Source organism: Macaca fascicularis, chromosome 1, assembly GCF_037993035.2.
Source record: "Macaca fascicularis isolate 582-1 chromosome 1, T2T-MFA8v1.1".
NCBI classification, from domain to species: Eukaryota; Metazoa; Chordata; class Mammalia; order Primates; family Cercopithecidae; genus Macaca; species Macaca fascicularis.
In genome coordinates, this window is record NC_088375.1 from 73558764 (window position 1) to 73573534 (window position 14771).

General features: G+C 35.3%; 1 protein-coding gene across 1 annotated transcript in view; it reads right to left on the bottom strand.

The window, feature by feature from the left end:
- USH2A (usherin) overlaps nucleotides 1-14771 on the bottom strand; it is an 800507-nt gene that overhangs the window by 122784 nt on the left and 662952 nt on the right. The window contains exons 57-58 of the mRNA XM_005540847.5: nucleotides 11518-11701; nucleotides 10453-10610 (exon numbers count right to left, since the gene is read on the bottom strand). Coding sequence (XP_005540904.3) covers nucleotides 10453-10610; nucleotides 11518-11701 — 342 coding nt within the window. The remainder of the gene's footprint in view (nucleotides 1-10452; nucleotides 10611-11517; nucleotides 11702-14771) is intronic.

The window sequence follows — 14771 nt, forward strand, 5'->3', positions numbered from 1 at the left end:
AGCTAAAATTGGTTTCCTTATACATCTTTTCACTCAAAGTTGAAGTTTCCAAGAACCTATCAATGACATTAAGGACTTACTGTACCTCTTTTTGGAATATCACTTTGATGTGGAAAATTTGGGAAACACATATTTCCCTGTTTGAGGAAGGGGAACCAGCAGAATCCCGTTTCTTTGTTCACAAAAATTGGGTGTGAGTTTTTCTTTCTAAAAGTTCAAGATTAGAAAATTATATGTATGGTGAATGATTAGAACTTTTGCTAGCCAATTGTAGAGTTGAAGACTCTGTAATAGTCACCTCAGAATGAACCAACTGTAGGACAGAAGAAAATGTTTATGCTGATGTGCCAGTGTGCTGAACAAGTATAACTGTTCATACTGTAACCAAAGGACAATGTAATTTTAGTCTCTCGCTATTGCTTTAAAATGAACTCAGTGTGCATTTTCTACCCTAGACATGGATGAAAAGTTGGCCTGACCCACGACACTGCCACTTAGTTTCAGGTAATAAAGAGTTCTATACTATTTTGCTCCACAAAGAAACAGGAAAAGATGCCATAACAAAAATTAAATGCCTAAAAAATAACTTTTTCTCTTTACTGGTATGGTGAATACACGTAAGAGGCCTATTTAAAGGCTATTCTTCCAGGCCTAATTCACCACTCCATGACAAAACTGACAGTTTTTACTCAACAAGACTGTAATAATTTAAATGAAATTTGAGAGTTGGATAAGGAGAATTGATAATAAAGACCATTTGAGACTCAGTTCATTAATGGATGAGAAAAATTTAAGTACTGTGCCAGAGGTAAAACAAAGAGTAATGTAATCAGGCTTCTTCTTCCTCTCTGCAAAAAATATTTTTTGGAGCGCGTTGCTTGAGGCAGTAAGAGAGATTGAAGAAAGAATTGGGGACCCTCTCAGTTTGCACTTTGACCTTCAGCAGGAAGATATGCTTATGGAAATTTCCATCCAGAGAATCCTGGAATGACAAAGCATTCCATATCACATTTTGGGCACTTCTCCCTATTGTTACCCTGCCGTAGCAGTAAAGCAGGGAGTAATAAAAGCTGTTGTTTGAAACCACAGAGTGTTTTTGATTTTTTTTTTTTTTTTTTTTCTTTTGAGATGAAGTCTTGCTCTGTTGCCAGGCTGGAGTGCAGTGGCGCGATCTTGGTTCACTGAAACCTCTGCCTCGCGGTGAACCCACATATTTATGATAAAATGAAGAGGGGAAGAATTGCTGGAACCTTGAACCTGTTATTGGGCTTAGTTTTCTTCAGATCTTCCTAATATCCTGAAATATAACAGTGTTATCACTCTTTAGCCAATGAGATTAGTAGAAAATGTTTTCCCAAATGATCAATCGTATAATATATTATTTTTTGGATGAAGACAAACACTGGAATACAATGGCAAATTTACATGAATTTTTAAGATAAAAAGCAAGACGTTAAAGAAATTGCAAGCTAATGATGATTGCTTCAGGCTCTGTTTTCAGACCACCTGGGATTGCATGTTCATCCTGTCTTCTTTGTTCCTAGGACAGTTCTCACAGAAAAGTTTGACAAACACACATTCATAAAAACATGCCATCATTCTTGCTGAACTAGACACACCACAGAGTGGTATCAGACAGATCAAATCCTTCTTCTGCCCTTATTTCCCAAGCGCCCACTGCCAAATTAACTAACCTCTACGAATGTTGTCTCTTCATGTGTAAAATGATGATACTAATAGCTACCTCATAGAGAGCTGTGAGGATTAAATTAGAAAATAACTGTAAGCCTTTTAATATATTCTCATAACATAGAAAGTACTTAATAAATGGTCAACATCTCTACAAAACAAAATGGAACAAAATGAAATAAAGAACAAAAAACAGCTATGGCACTGTTTTCATGTGCCCTCAAACACTTTTGAATCCATCTTTCATATAAAGTTGCTATTCCAACTACAAATAAATGTTACATTCATTCAAGTTAATGTCTTTGTAACACTATTTTGTTATCTGGTTTTATTTTTTATGTGTACTTGGATACGATCAAATTGCATTCCTATGAAAATATTGTATTATTCATTCTTAGCAGTAATTTGGAGTGGCATTCCCTCCAATTCATCTGAGGTTGTTTTACTTTATGTCTTCAGTCTGTACCTACTGTTCTGCTTCCAGGCCTTGCATCCTTCAAGAAGAAACTTTTGTTGTAAAAAGGACAGGACTCCCAGGGGATGAGGGAACAAAACTGTGCTTCTACTGCATGTCAAATATAAACATAATCTTAATCCAGATTTAAACATGTCTAGCCAAACCATGAGCATAGAAAATGTATTTTTCACCTCTTTGTTAATCAGAAATAAATGTCCTTTACATATACCTATGAGGTACTGAAACAGAAAATGCTCCTCTAAGCCGTGAACACGTCAAACACTGACATGCATTTAGGAAAGAGAGCCCCCACCACTGTCATAATTTACAGGACTGTGACATGAAAGTCTCTTGTGTTCCTACAAACCCTATACCATCTGCAATGAGTCTGAAACGACTGAGCCCCCTGGTATTCTGATGACTAAATGAAATGAAATGGGCATATTTGTTAAAGTCAGCTGGGAAGCCACACGACTTGGTTAGTTCCCGAGTTCATAAATTTATGTCAGAGCAAGAGGAGCAGTGGAAGCTCAGGTGAACCAATTTACCCTAAGTGCAAATGGCAGTTTTGTTATTTGGTGTCAAAGTTACCAGTCGCACAATGACAAGCTGCCATAACACATTTTCTTGTTCACTAAAGAACAAGGATTTTGTTGGTTAATATTCCTTGCAATGCTCCTTTTCATAATTTACAACAACTAGATGCTGATAGGTTATTTAACATTTATGAAGTTAAGATGTAATCAGAAAAACCCTGATTATCTTTACAAATAAAAAAGTTAAATTATTCAACTTTTTTTTTTTTTTCTCCATGGCTTCGTTTCACAGCAGGTGCATACTTTACAATGGGACAAGTCAATCAATAATCCTTTTTTAAATCTTTTCTTAGGAGCTGGAACAGGAAAAATTCTAAGAGGAAACTATTAATTCAGTTTGATAGAGGCAGTTGTTTCAAAACACTGGGTTGCACTTAACATGGTGCTTTTAACAAATCGAGCTAAATTCTGCACTATATATGTAGGGGCATCTTGATTAGGCCTTTTGTGGGGAACAGAAGTAAAATAGGACCCTCTTGAACTCATTCATACCAATTGTATGGAAATTTAACATTGGTTGTATAATAGTTATCATTTATGTCTTTTCTACCTTACTAGATGGTAGGGTTCCTGACAAGAGGGACAGTGTCTCCTCCCTCTTTGTAACTTTTAGGGCGTCCAGCATCATATTTTGACCCTGAGTGGGGCTCAGAAATCATTTCCATGTTAGTTACATGAATAGAGGAATCAATTTACCCAAAGGCAAATGAATTACATCCCATGAAGTTTTGAGCCACAAATAAAATGATTCTATTGGGTTACTGGGTGGACTGATCCTGAATTACATTGTCTTCATTCATACTTCCTATATATACAGCAAAAATCAGTTTTTTAGCTTTTAAATGGGATTACAGTAGAACTCATGAAAAATCATTTGCTTTAGGCACGGTTTAGGTTGAAAAATATCGAGAAAATATAGAATACTAGTTTTGAGTCAGACTTGGACTCAGACCCATGGTGGGTCAGCCCTGCTCTGACACCTACTTAAAGAATAACCTAGAGAAAATAGCCTGGAGTGTCTAAATTGACCTTTTTCATTAGTAAAATGAGGAAAACAATAGGACATACTACATTAAGTTATCATGAACACTAAATGAGATATTTGTTAATCTCTTAGCAAAATGCCTAGCATATATTAAAACTCAATAATGAAAGATACATTTTTAAATATCCAAAATAAAATGCAAACCACTGAAGTGAGTTTTACATTTTCTTCTGAAACTCAACACTCCTCATCATTTGGTTATTGCACTTATAAGTTAAGAAAAGTGAAACAACTGTCAATGTTGAATCATCCCAATTAATGTAACGTGAATCCTTTAGAAAGCTAATGTAAATTTTGACTTTAAATGAATAGTATCCGATATAATACACTGCAGCTGATGAGTTAACTGAATGCCAAGATGTCTAATGTCCATAAATAGACCATATTATGGTTAGGTAACCTTTAATCAAAATGATAAATAAAAACATTTATATTTCTAGAGCAATATTAATACAAATTATTTCTCAGTGAATTGTTGCTAATTCCTTCTTTAATGGAGTAAGATATTAATGTTAAAGGAAAAGCACCAGTATTTCAATACTGTGTGTTAAACCTAAATGACTCACCATCCTCAGTGAGAAAAAGTATGTGTTTAATGCAATGGCATTGTTAATTAGAACATGATTAAGGGCTAGAACAGTTCAAAATACAGTCATCATCTTGATAAATTAGAAAGACTCATTATTACCTTCAGAGTTTAAATAATTTTGAATGTTTAGATTCTTAAACAGCAGGGTTATCTATCTCCGTTTTTATTCTGAGTAAACCATTTATGTTCCATGAAGCATTTGCTATTTAATTTTCCATAATTTTTAACCTATTAAGGTAACATATATCCTTTGTTCTCTTTAATACAAATGCTCTCTTTAATATGAATACAAAAGTCCTGATCCAATGTTGAGAGCTGGTAAAAGGTGAGAGGAAATGTTTAGGAATAAACTAACGTGGTTTATATTACCTGGAGGTTCAAACAATAATGGAGTGTTACCATGCCATCTCATTTACTTCATATAACAGTATAAGGTAGGCATTTAATATCCCCTTGTACAGATGAGAAACCTGAATTTGGGAAACATTATGCAGCTTGCCCAAGGCCAGAGGACAACTAAATAGTGGAGTCCATTCCGTGTTAGAAAACAATATGTCCTTTTCTGAAAGGTGAAAAAAATTGCACATCCATAAGACAAGAGGCAGTCTTTGGAAAATACATGTATGTGCTCTGTTTGTCATTAAAGAAGAAATATCTCTCTGTTTCTCTGCCTCTCTCTCTTTGTGTGTGTGTGTCTCTGTTTAAGATTAAGTTAATGTAGAGGAAGGATGACTTTAAGAGAAAATCAAATGTTTGAATAATTTTAAATGGCAGGATATCCACAATTTACATTTGACTGCATAATAGGTGTGGAGGCTCACTCACCATTGAGTTCCTCCATTAATTCAGCAAAATTTTTATAAGGATATGCTGTTTGTACATCACCTGATTTAGAGGTTCAAATGATACTCAAAAGGCTAGAGATCTTGATTTTCTAGAGCTTGGAGTGTTTTGGCAATGTTACTACTGACATTTATCAAGAAAGAATAAGGTAAAGTAGATGAGGGTTTACCCGCGAGATAGGGGAATATTTACCAAGACTTTAAAATAGAATTTGGATGATCTCTTTACAGCAATTTGAGAAGTGACTCTCCTCCCCTCCCACCTAACTAAAATCTTCCTGCACCTGGAATCTGGTTTTAAGTCATGTCTATTCCTTCTAGAATGTGTAGGTAAAGCTTTCAGGTTACTACTTCCTTCACACTGCAAAACGTTATTGTTGCCATGTGGATATTTCCCCTTCAGGGGCTCACCACTTTCCACGAATAATTCTTCTGGTTTTGATGCTCCCAGTAAAATATTATTCTCCCAGAATCATTTGGTTTTCACCAACACCCAGCTCTGTTTCTTGGCTCTCTGAGCTACTATTTCAAACATCATAGTTGATCCATCATAAATCTGAGAGACTTTGGTCAATAAATGAAAAGTCGACTTGGATTTAAGGTTACCCCAAAGACAGGAAGGAACTGGTCTTAAAAGGCAATAGCAGACAGTAGACCTGAATTTGAATCCTGGCTCTGCAGTGTGACGTTGAGCATATTATTATATCACTTTTTTGATATTCAAATTTCTTACCTTAAGATGGGGATAATGATATTACCTGTCTCCTAGAGTTTGCATAAAAATTAACTGAGGTAAGGCAGAGAAAGAGCTTATCAGTGTTTGGCACATAGTAGGAGTTTAACAAATGGCAAATACACCAAGTAATATGAATATATGTACATGACATTTGTTATCAGTATCACAGGTACTCTCCCACTGGGTATTGTCACTATTCTCTAGATCTTACCTTTCACTAGTAGGAGTTATAAACATGTACTAAGATTTAGTTTATTTATAGCATTGGAACAATAATTTGAAAACTGAAAATCCAGTTAATTGTCTAGGTAATTTTTCGGTTGCCAAGTAACCACATAGACAGTTTTTCTCCCAGCAACTTACCTGTCTAAGGTTACTCTGTTCACATTAACCACAAAACAAAATGCATATTTAAAAAATCAAATAAAATTTAGCCAGTATTTTGGCTTTAGACCATGAGTATCCAATATTTTGGCTTCCCTGGGCCACATTGAAAGAAGATTAATTGTCTTGGGTCACATATAAAACACACTAACACTAACAATAGCTGATGACCTAAAACAAACAATTGCAAAAAAACCCACGAAAGTTTATGGATTTATGTTGGGTGGCAATCAAAGACACCCCGGGCTTTAGGTTGGACAAGCTTGCTTTAGACATTCAAGAGAAACTGGTGGATTTATGTTTTCAGAGAAAAAAATTATTGTAATTCACCAATTTCACTTGGTGAGTGTGATCCATGCTTTTGGTAAATCATGTGTATTCCTTTTAGATTTTTGGATGAGTAGGTAAAGCTTCCTAGTTACTAGTTTCTTCATGCTGCGGAGATCATTGTTGTCACGTGGCTGTTTTCCCTTCAGCGGCTTGCCATTTTCCACAACTACCTCTTGTAGTTTTGGCACGCCACTGACACATCCAGTAAAACATTGTTTTCCCAGAATCATTTGGTTTCAACAATACCTAGGTCTGTTCCTTGGTCCTCTGGGCTACTATTTCTAAAAGCACTCGGTAGCATATCAAAGTCCTATGTGGAGTTTTTAAAAAGCTCTGTATTTCTTGACTCTATCCCAGGAGATTCTTAGTAAATTTGGGGTTGAGAATCTGTCTTTACACAAGCTTCCTAGGTGATTCTAATGTTCGTTCAGGTTTGGGAACTACAGGCATGGACTGTTTTGCCCATTATTCAGCTCTGTCCATGATGTAATCATTTTGTAATGGCAGGGAGTATGATGAATACCTAGAAAACTATTGTGAGCAAATAAACAATCTCCACTTACAAATTTATTTTCTTTCTGTTTAAAATATATATTTGTGACTATTCAGGAATAGAAAAATGTTTTTATTATCCAAATCAAAACACAGCGTGAGGTACTTTCCAATAAAATCAACTGTAGATTACACATAAGTCAAAATCATTTGACTGTTTACTGAGTTTAAAATCCTTCTAGGCACCAGGAAAAAGGTTTAATTTAAGATTTTAATCTTTCCTTATATTATATGGTTTCTGAAATGGATTTTGTGCATCTTAAACTATAAGATTGACAAGTCTGAATATTACAGATTTATTAACCATTGGTTAAATGGTTAGAGTTAGTGTGTAAAGCATTCTACAATATCCCCTAGGCTGGACCAGAATGAACAATTTATACAAAGCCTGAGGTATGTGAGAGTTAAGGTCATATTAAACAAGCGAAAGTTGTGTTCTGTTCCACAATGATACCTTTCGAACATGATACATTAAACATTTAAGTGTGATATTGAATTCAAAGAAAAAAATGACACATGCTGGGAAATTTGAAAGAGGTCCAAACCTCAGTAGGCAGTTTTATTATTTTGAAATGGAGGCTTTGAGACCCAGCAAATGTTGGAACAAGAATGTTTTAAAATGAGCAATTAAAGACAAAAAAATAATTCTTCAAACAATCACCATTGGTATCTATAGAATATTATACAGAACTAGATAACGTATTTATTATATAAATTACTTCGTTTAATCTTTACAGCAACCCTACCTGCCTACATGTAGGTGTTATTGTTATCTCCACTTCACAGATGGAGAAAATTGAGACTTAGAGACTAAGTTCAGCTAATAGCTGGCAGTACTGGGATATGAATCCTGGCTTTTTCATTTGTCTTACTTTCATAGTCATAAAATAAAGATATTTTCAAATCCACACTGAGCATGAAGTCTTCAGATTAGCAATGGCAACTGATATGTGTAATAATGTTAAAATAACAGATATTTTGATAAACCATGGGACTTCCCAGTCATAGGGTAAGGAAATCACCAACTTTGCTCATCACCCTGAAATTTCCCTTATTGTTCTTGCAGAATTTGGATTGTAGCAGACCCTGGTCTGAATCTAAAACCTTCTTGTCAATAGGCTAAATCTGGTCTTAGATTGGCTCTATCCAGCTTCATTTTATTTTGTGGTGCAAAAACACAACAGCACAATAAAAATACCAAGAAGAAATATACTAAAAAATTGTGGCCAAGCACATTGGCTCATGCCTGTAATCCCAGCACTCTGTAAGGCAGAGGTGGGCAGATTACTTGAGGTCAGGAGTTCGAGACCAGCCTGGCCAGCATGGTGAAACCCCGTCTCTACTAAAAATACAAAAATTAGCCAGGCATGGTGGTGTGTGCCTACAGTCCCGGCTACTTGGGAGACTGAGGCAGTAGAATCACTTGAACCCAGGAAGCAGAGGTTGCAGTGAGCCAAGATTGCACCACTGCACTCCAGCCTGGGTGACAGAGCAAGACCCTGTCTCAAAATAAATAAATAAATAAATAAATAAATAAATAAATAAATAAAATTTAAAAATCACAAGATAGCAATGCTATTCCATGAAAGTAGAAATCAATTCTGTAAAGGGGACTATAAATTTGTATATTTCCCACAGCAGAAGATATGTCTCTATTGACATTAAGAACAGAGTTCAAGAATATCTACACTCTTAAAACATAAAGATTATAGCACTTTATGATGCATTCTGCCACTATTAATTATTCCTTTATATTTTATTTAATATGTTGTACATTTATTTTAAAACAAAAGTGGGTGAAATAATGTACATTTAATATTTTAGAGCAACTTATATTTTTCTTTGCTTATAAAGCTCTTTGTAAACTTTCTTTTGAATTTTGAGGAAACATAATCTTTTCTCTTTGATCTTAGATTATAGCAGAAGGTGTTGGTATATAAGAACTTAAGTTTTATGTATTAGGCCTTTACACTATCTTTATAGCTATACAATATTACCTGTTTTGACCATTCGATTCAATAAAAATAGGCCTCTGCTAATTATGTTATGGAATGGATCTACTGATGGCCCAAATGGCTGTTACTAACTATTTGGTGCCTTGTTGAACTGTAGCTAAACTTATTCTGATGGGGACAAAAAGGGTGTGTCTCAATTTCATCTTAAGACTAGATATGAAAAATAAAGTCACATATTTTTGAAGTGTATTTAACATCTTAATCAATTTTAAATTTTACTTGGAAAGGAAAGTCCCCCATGTGTCCTTTATGTTAAAAGACAGAGAAAGCAAATCTCACTCTACTCTTTACTCCACGGTATTAACGCAGTCAGGATTTTACCCGAGGATGGTGCTTACTTCAAAATATAATATTGCACTAAGTCACAAGGCAACCCAATAATGACTAAATGGCTCAGTGAAGGCTATTCAGCTTACAGAGGAAAAATGCAGCTACCATAAGTGGTCACAACCCAAGGTACATGGGCGGAGTGAACAACTGTCTTTCCAAACTCCGCATTCGCTGATATAATATAAAAGGAATGGTATAATGTCAATGATCCAATCTAAGGAGTCCCATGGAAATGAACATTCAAGGTAATTCTGACCTATATGACTTTCATTGGATATATTAATAGAAGAGGAAGCCAGGTGCAGTGGCTCGTGCCTTTAATCTCAGCACTTTGGGAGGCCAAGGCGGGTGAATCACCTGAGGTCTGGAGTTCGAGACCAGCCTGACCAGCATGGAGAAACCCTGTCTCTCCTAAAAAAAAAAATACAAAATTAGCTGGGCGTGGTGGCATATGCTTGTAATCCCAGCTACTCAGGAGCCTGAGGCAGGAGAATCATTTGAACCCAGGAGTCAGAGGTTGTAGTGAACCGAGATCGCGCCATTGCACCCCAGCATGGGTAACAAGAGTGAAACTCCATCTCAAAAAAAAAAAAAAAAAAAAAAGATGAGTAAAAAGATTTTTAGTCTCTTGTACTTGAAAGTGTTGCTTTCATAGAAAGATATATATACTTATACTGACATCTAGATACCTGTATCTCTATGTATGTATGTATGTACTCATGCATCTACACACTTAGAAGTGTGGTTTAGATTCTGTTCGTATTTATCCAGGAGACCGACTATGTCTTTCTGATTTACTATATTAACAGTTCCATTCTTATCTCTAATTAATTCCTTTAAATTATTTACACACACACACACACACACACACACTTTTTTTTTTTTACCTGGTGGTGTCCAAGCTACAAATATAGAATAAGGCCCAATTACTGTGATATTATATGGAGGATGGATTTCTTCTGGTGTTGACATAGGTGTTTGAACAATGTAATCATCACTAGTACTGCTGCCACCTCCAGTTTTGACTTCTAACTTGTAAGTGTATCTATATTTAAAAAGAAAGAAGAATTGCCATAAAACCATGCACAAGAGACTTGAACAATGATAACCGGGTTTTGTATCCATTGCTTATTTCTACATTTGTGACAAATTGCAAATTCTTTGCTCCCTTTCCAGAAACTTGACTTGGTAGTTTTTCTTGCACAGGCAACATTCTCTCCAAACCATTGTAATTTCAGCTGCTTTCAACTTTATTTTTAACCTGCTAGTAATTCATAGCTTTTCTTGAAGATTTCAGGAAAGTCTTGGAGTGTGCTGGTGGATTGTGGAGGATTCAAATTAATCTTCCCCATTTTTAAATGGGTTGGAGTTCAGGGAAATATGTTTAGAGAAAGATGTTTTTAAATTGATCTGCTATTCCTTACAATAAAATGAAATTGATCTCTACTTTCTACAATAAAACATCTGTTGATTTAAGATATGTTTTTGTCTCCACTGAGAAATGAATGGGAATGAAATGCAAATATGTGGAACTTTTTCCTCTAAAACTACTCACAACTATATGTAGTGTAGCAAGTAGAGAAACATTGTACAAGAAGAAAGGAGAGTTGATGGAAAACAAAACGCTTTACATCTCTTTTATTGCTAGTTTAAGGATGCATGTTTTTGAAGATAATTTGGTAATTTTTAAAGTTTAATACTTCATGTATTTTGTATATTTAAAAATTCTCATGCTTTTATGTCAAACAGAAGACAAATTATTTATATTTTTAAGAAATTTCATGTAGTCTAAAGACTAAATGATTTAGCACTTTTATCAGTTGTTGAATGGCCAAGGAATGAGGAAGTTAATTAAACAATTTAATAACTTTCAGTTGGACATGCATTTCTTACCAACCCAGAGAAATGTACAAATCTTGCTGTATGATTGGTAAAGTTTTCTTTTAGTTTACCTGCTATTGGGCTCCAGGTTTTTATCAGTGAAATTCTGCTCTTCACTGCCACCCAGGAAAAGCAAGTTTCCATTACGACTCAATTGATATTGAGAAATGAGGCCATTGGGCTTTTCTGGCAGACTCCAGTATAATTCCACAGTTGTAGAATTGATGATAATGTGTCGAGGTGTCACCCAAACTCCTGGCAAGAATAACGCAATGAGGTTTTATTGTTAGGATAAAATAAACAGTGTATCAAAAGTCACACCATCCCTCCATGAACTATGATATTTTTTCTGTTGATTTTAAAAAATATCTAACTGTAAGGAACAAAAATACATAATTGGTGTAAATATATTTTTATTACTTTATTTTATTTTTGAATTGCCTTTGGAAAGTGAATTTCAGACAACTAGCAGTGGATAATTTCTCTGCCTTGGTTGTCACTCTGAGTGTATTTTAAATCAAGGCCTGAGAGACTATCTGGGGAGTTCAAACTTTTTAATACGATTTACCTGGAATACGTGAAAGTAGGCATAATCGAGTATTTACCTGAATTATACAATTCAACAAATGAGTGCACTTTTCCTTTTTCTTGCCCATCAGTGCTATGCTTTCTTCTCTTTTCTTCTCTGGCTATGCCTCTGGCCTCGTTTACTGGGATGTCTTCCCCTCCTGGACCTTGAAAGGATGTAATGCCTCAGAGCAGTAGGCTCTGTTCTCTCTCTCCTCTCTGTGTTTCCTCCTTTCTCTTCTTTTTCTCTCTTCTCTTCTCTTCCAACACTGACTTCCCAGGTGATCTCCATTCAGCATGGGTTTTAAATATGCATATGCTGAAGACCCCCAAAGGCATATGTCTAGATTGAAACTCTCTTCTGAGTGTCAGACTCAAGAATCCAACTGTTTGCTTGACACCTCCATTTGGATGACTGATGATATATCAAAAACTAAAAACATGCAAAACAGAACTCTTGTTTTTCCTGTCTACAATCTATGTACCTCCCAATCTTGTCCATCTATCCATTTTCTTGGACAATACACACAAAAATAATGATCCTTGAGACTTTCACTTTTCATACCCCCAAATGTAATCTAACATCAAGCCCCGAAGATTCTATAAGGTATACTTCCCTGTATCTTTACTTTCACTTCACCTGGTTCAAGCCACATTTCTCTCTCTCAGAAACTCCTGTCATAGCTTCTAAACTTGCCTTCATGGTGAAATCTTGGCCTTCCGTATTCCATTGGGATCTTTATAAAAGTGTATAAAGTGTATATGTAAGCCAGTATCATCTTTATGAACCATATAACCCTTTTGAATTTATTCCTATAATATAATCCCAATTTCTTATTATGACCCATGTGGTCCCACATTTTATTGGCTCTGGCACGCATGGAAGCATTCTTTCCACCGTTCACAGAGCTGTGGCCATGCCAGATTCCTTTCTATCCCTAGAATGCTTCAGGTTATTTCCTACATCTGGGCTTTTGAACTTCCATTCCTTTGACCTGGAACACTTTTGTTCCCTTGCAACATGACATTTTTGAATTTTGTTCTCCTATGCAGAATTGCTCTTATATGTAGAATGTTCTCATAGTTCAGTTACTTGTGTAATTATCACCTTATTGATAAGACCTTATTTTAACACTCTCTTAACTCTAACTTGAACCCCATCTAATGGAGTCCCAACCTAGTTTCTCTGTATTGCATGGCTTTTTCTATTTCCTTCTTAACACTCAAAATATCATAATAAAATTCTTTCTTCAACATACTATTATTTTTACGTTATATGACAGTGCAGTCCACTCCTTTTTCTTGCTTTGATGCAAAATTACTTCCATGGTAGCAGGGATCTTCTCTGTCTTATTTGTCAATGTATCTCTATGGATAACACAATGCCTAATACAAGTTTAGTGAATAGATTTATTGTAAATATATCTCCTGCAAAATACTATGCTAAGCACTGCAGGCAGTTCTAGGGAAAGCAGAGATGACTAAGATGTGGCTCACTCTTTCAAGGAGTTTATACTTCTGTCTAAAAGACAAAGTATACACACAAACAACTGTAATTCAATGTCAAACATTCAAATACTCTTATAGATGTACAAACCTATTGATGGAGAACCCAGCAATGAGAAAGCTCAATCCTACCACTTTATGTTGTTATCGAGTTATACTCTGATTAGACACTGTAAATGTCTTCTGGAGATTAAAAAAAAACTCATTTCAATATTAGGTTCCTTGTAATCAATAGCTTTTGCTTGATTGTATCTCCTGTGTAGGTTACTCTGCATAGGATAAGATTTTGACACTTTAGAAGAAAAATTTTCAGAAGAACAAAATGCAATTTATTTAGCAGCATCCTGAAAGAAACAAGATAGATTTCAAAAATGTCTCAAACATCCCAGCTTTCTAAGGAGCAATATATTCCTGAGAAGAAAGCAGTTCATTTTGTTCTGAGAGTTTGCTCTGTTCTAGGTATTTGGAAAAGTTCACAAATCATAGTATATATTTATGTGTGGGTTTCTCTGCCAACAGCTGCTAGATGATTCAACCAGAGTTCTGATTTAAATGTAATATTAATTTGTTGATTCAAAAGATAAAGTATAAAGTCTTAACTCATAATCTGCTTCCTATAGTTACATCTTTTTCATCTTGAATGTTGTATTAAAAATCACCAAGATACTAGAATGGCTATTGCTTGGTTTCTGATTTGAAACAGTCAATAAAGCCTGTGGATGTGGAGGAGCTAATAAAATAAAATGAAACGTAATTTTGGGTTTGTTTCAACTTTTAAGTAAAAGTTGAGTTTATTATTTATACAGGCTGGCAAAAGCTCTGTTAAAGTTGGTAATAACTCCATATCCGTTGGTTTGATTGATAAGATGCAGTTCAAATGTATACATAATCAGAAAGTGCCGCATTTTTACTTGGATGTTGATATGAGGACATCATTATCTTGGCAGCTGCAAGAAATCTTTGCTAGAGTAAGATGATCTTTGGTGGGATATATTAACAAGTCCTAGGTGGAGAATTTGTTCGCTTCACCATGTAACCCCAGTCTAAGTCTCAGGTAAAACCAGAAAAACCTATTCTGTATAATAAGGGAGCAAATTGAGGCAGTTCAAGGGAAAGAAATGAATAGTAGGGAGGAAAGTAACCTAAGAGGATGGGGTGGGGTAAACTAGCTGAGAGGTTAAAACGGGAAAGGTAGAAGTAAACCTTTGTGGGCCTCTTTACACAATGACAACCAGTATAATATGTCTACTGT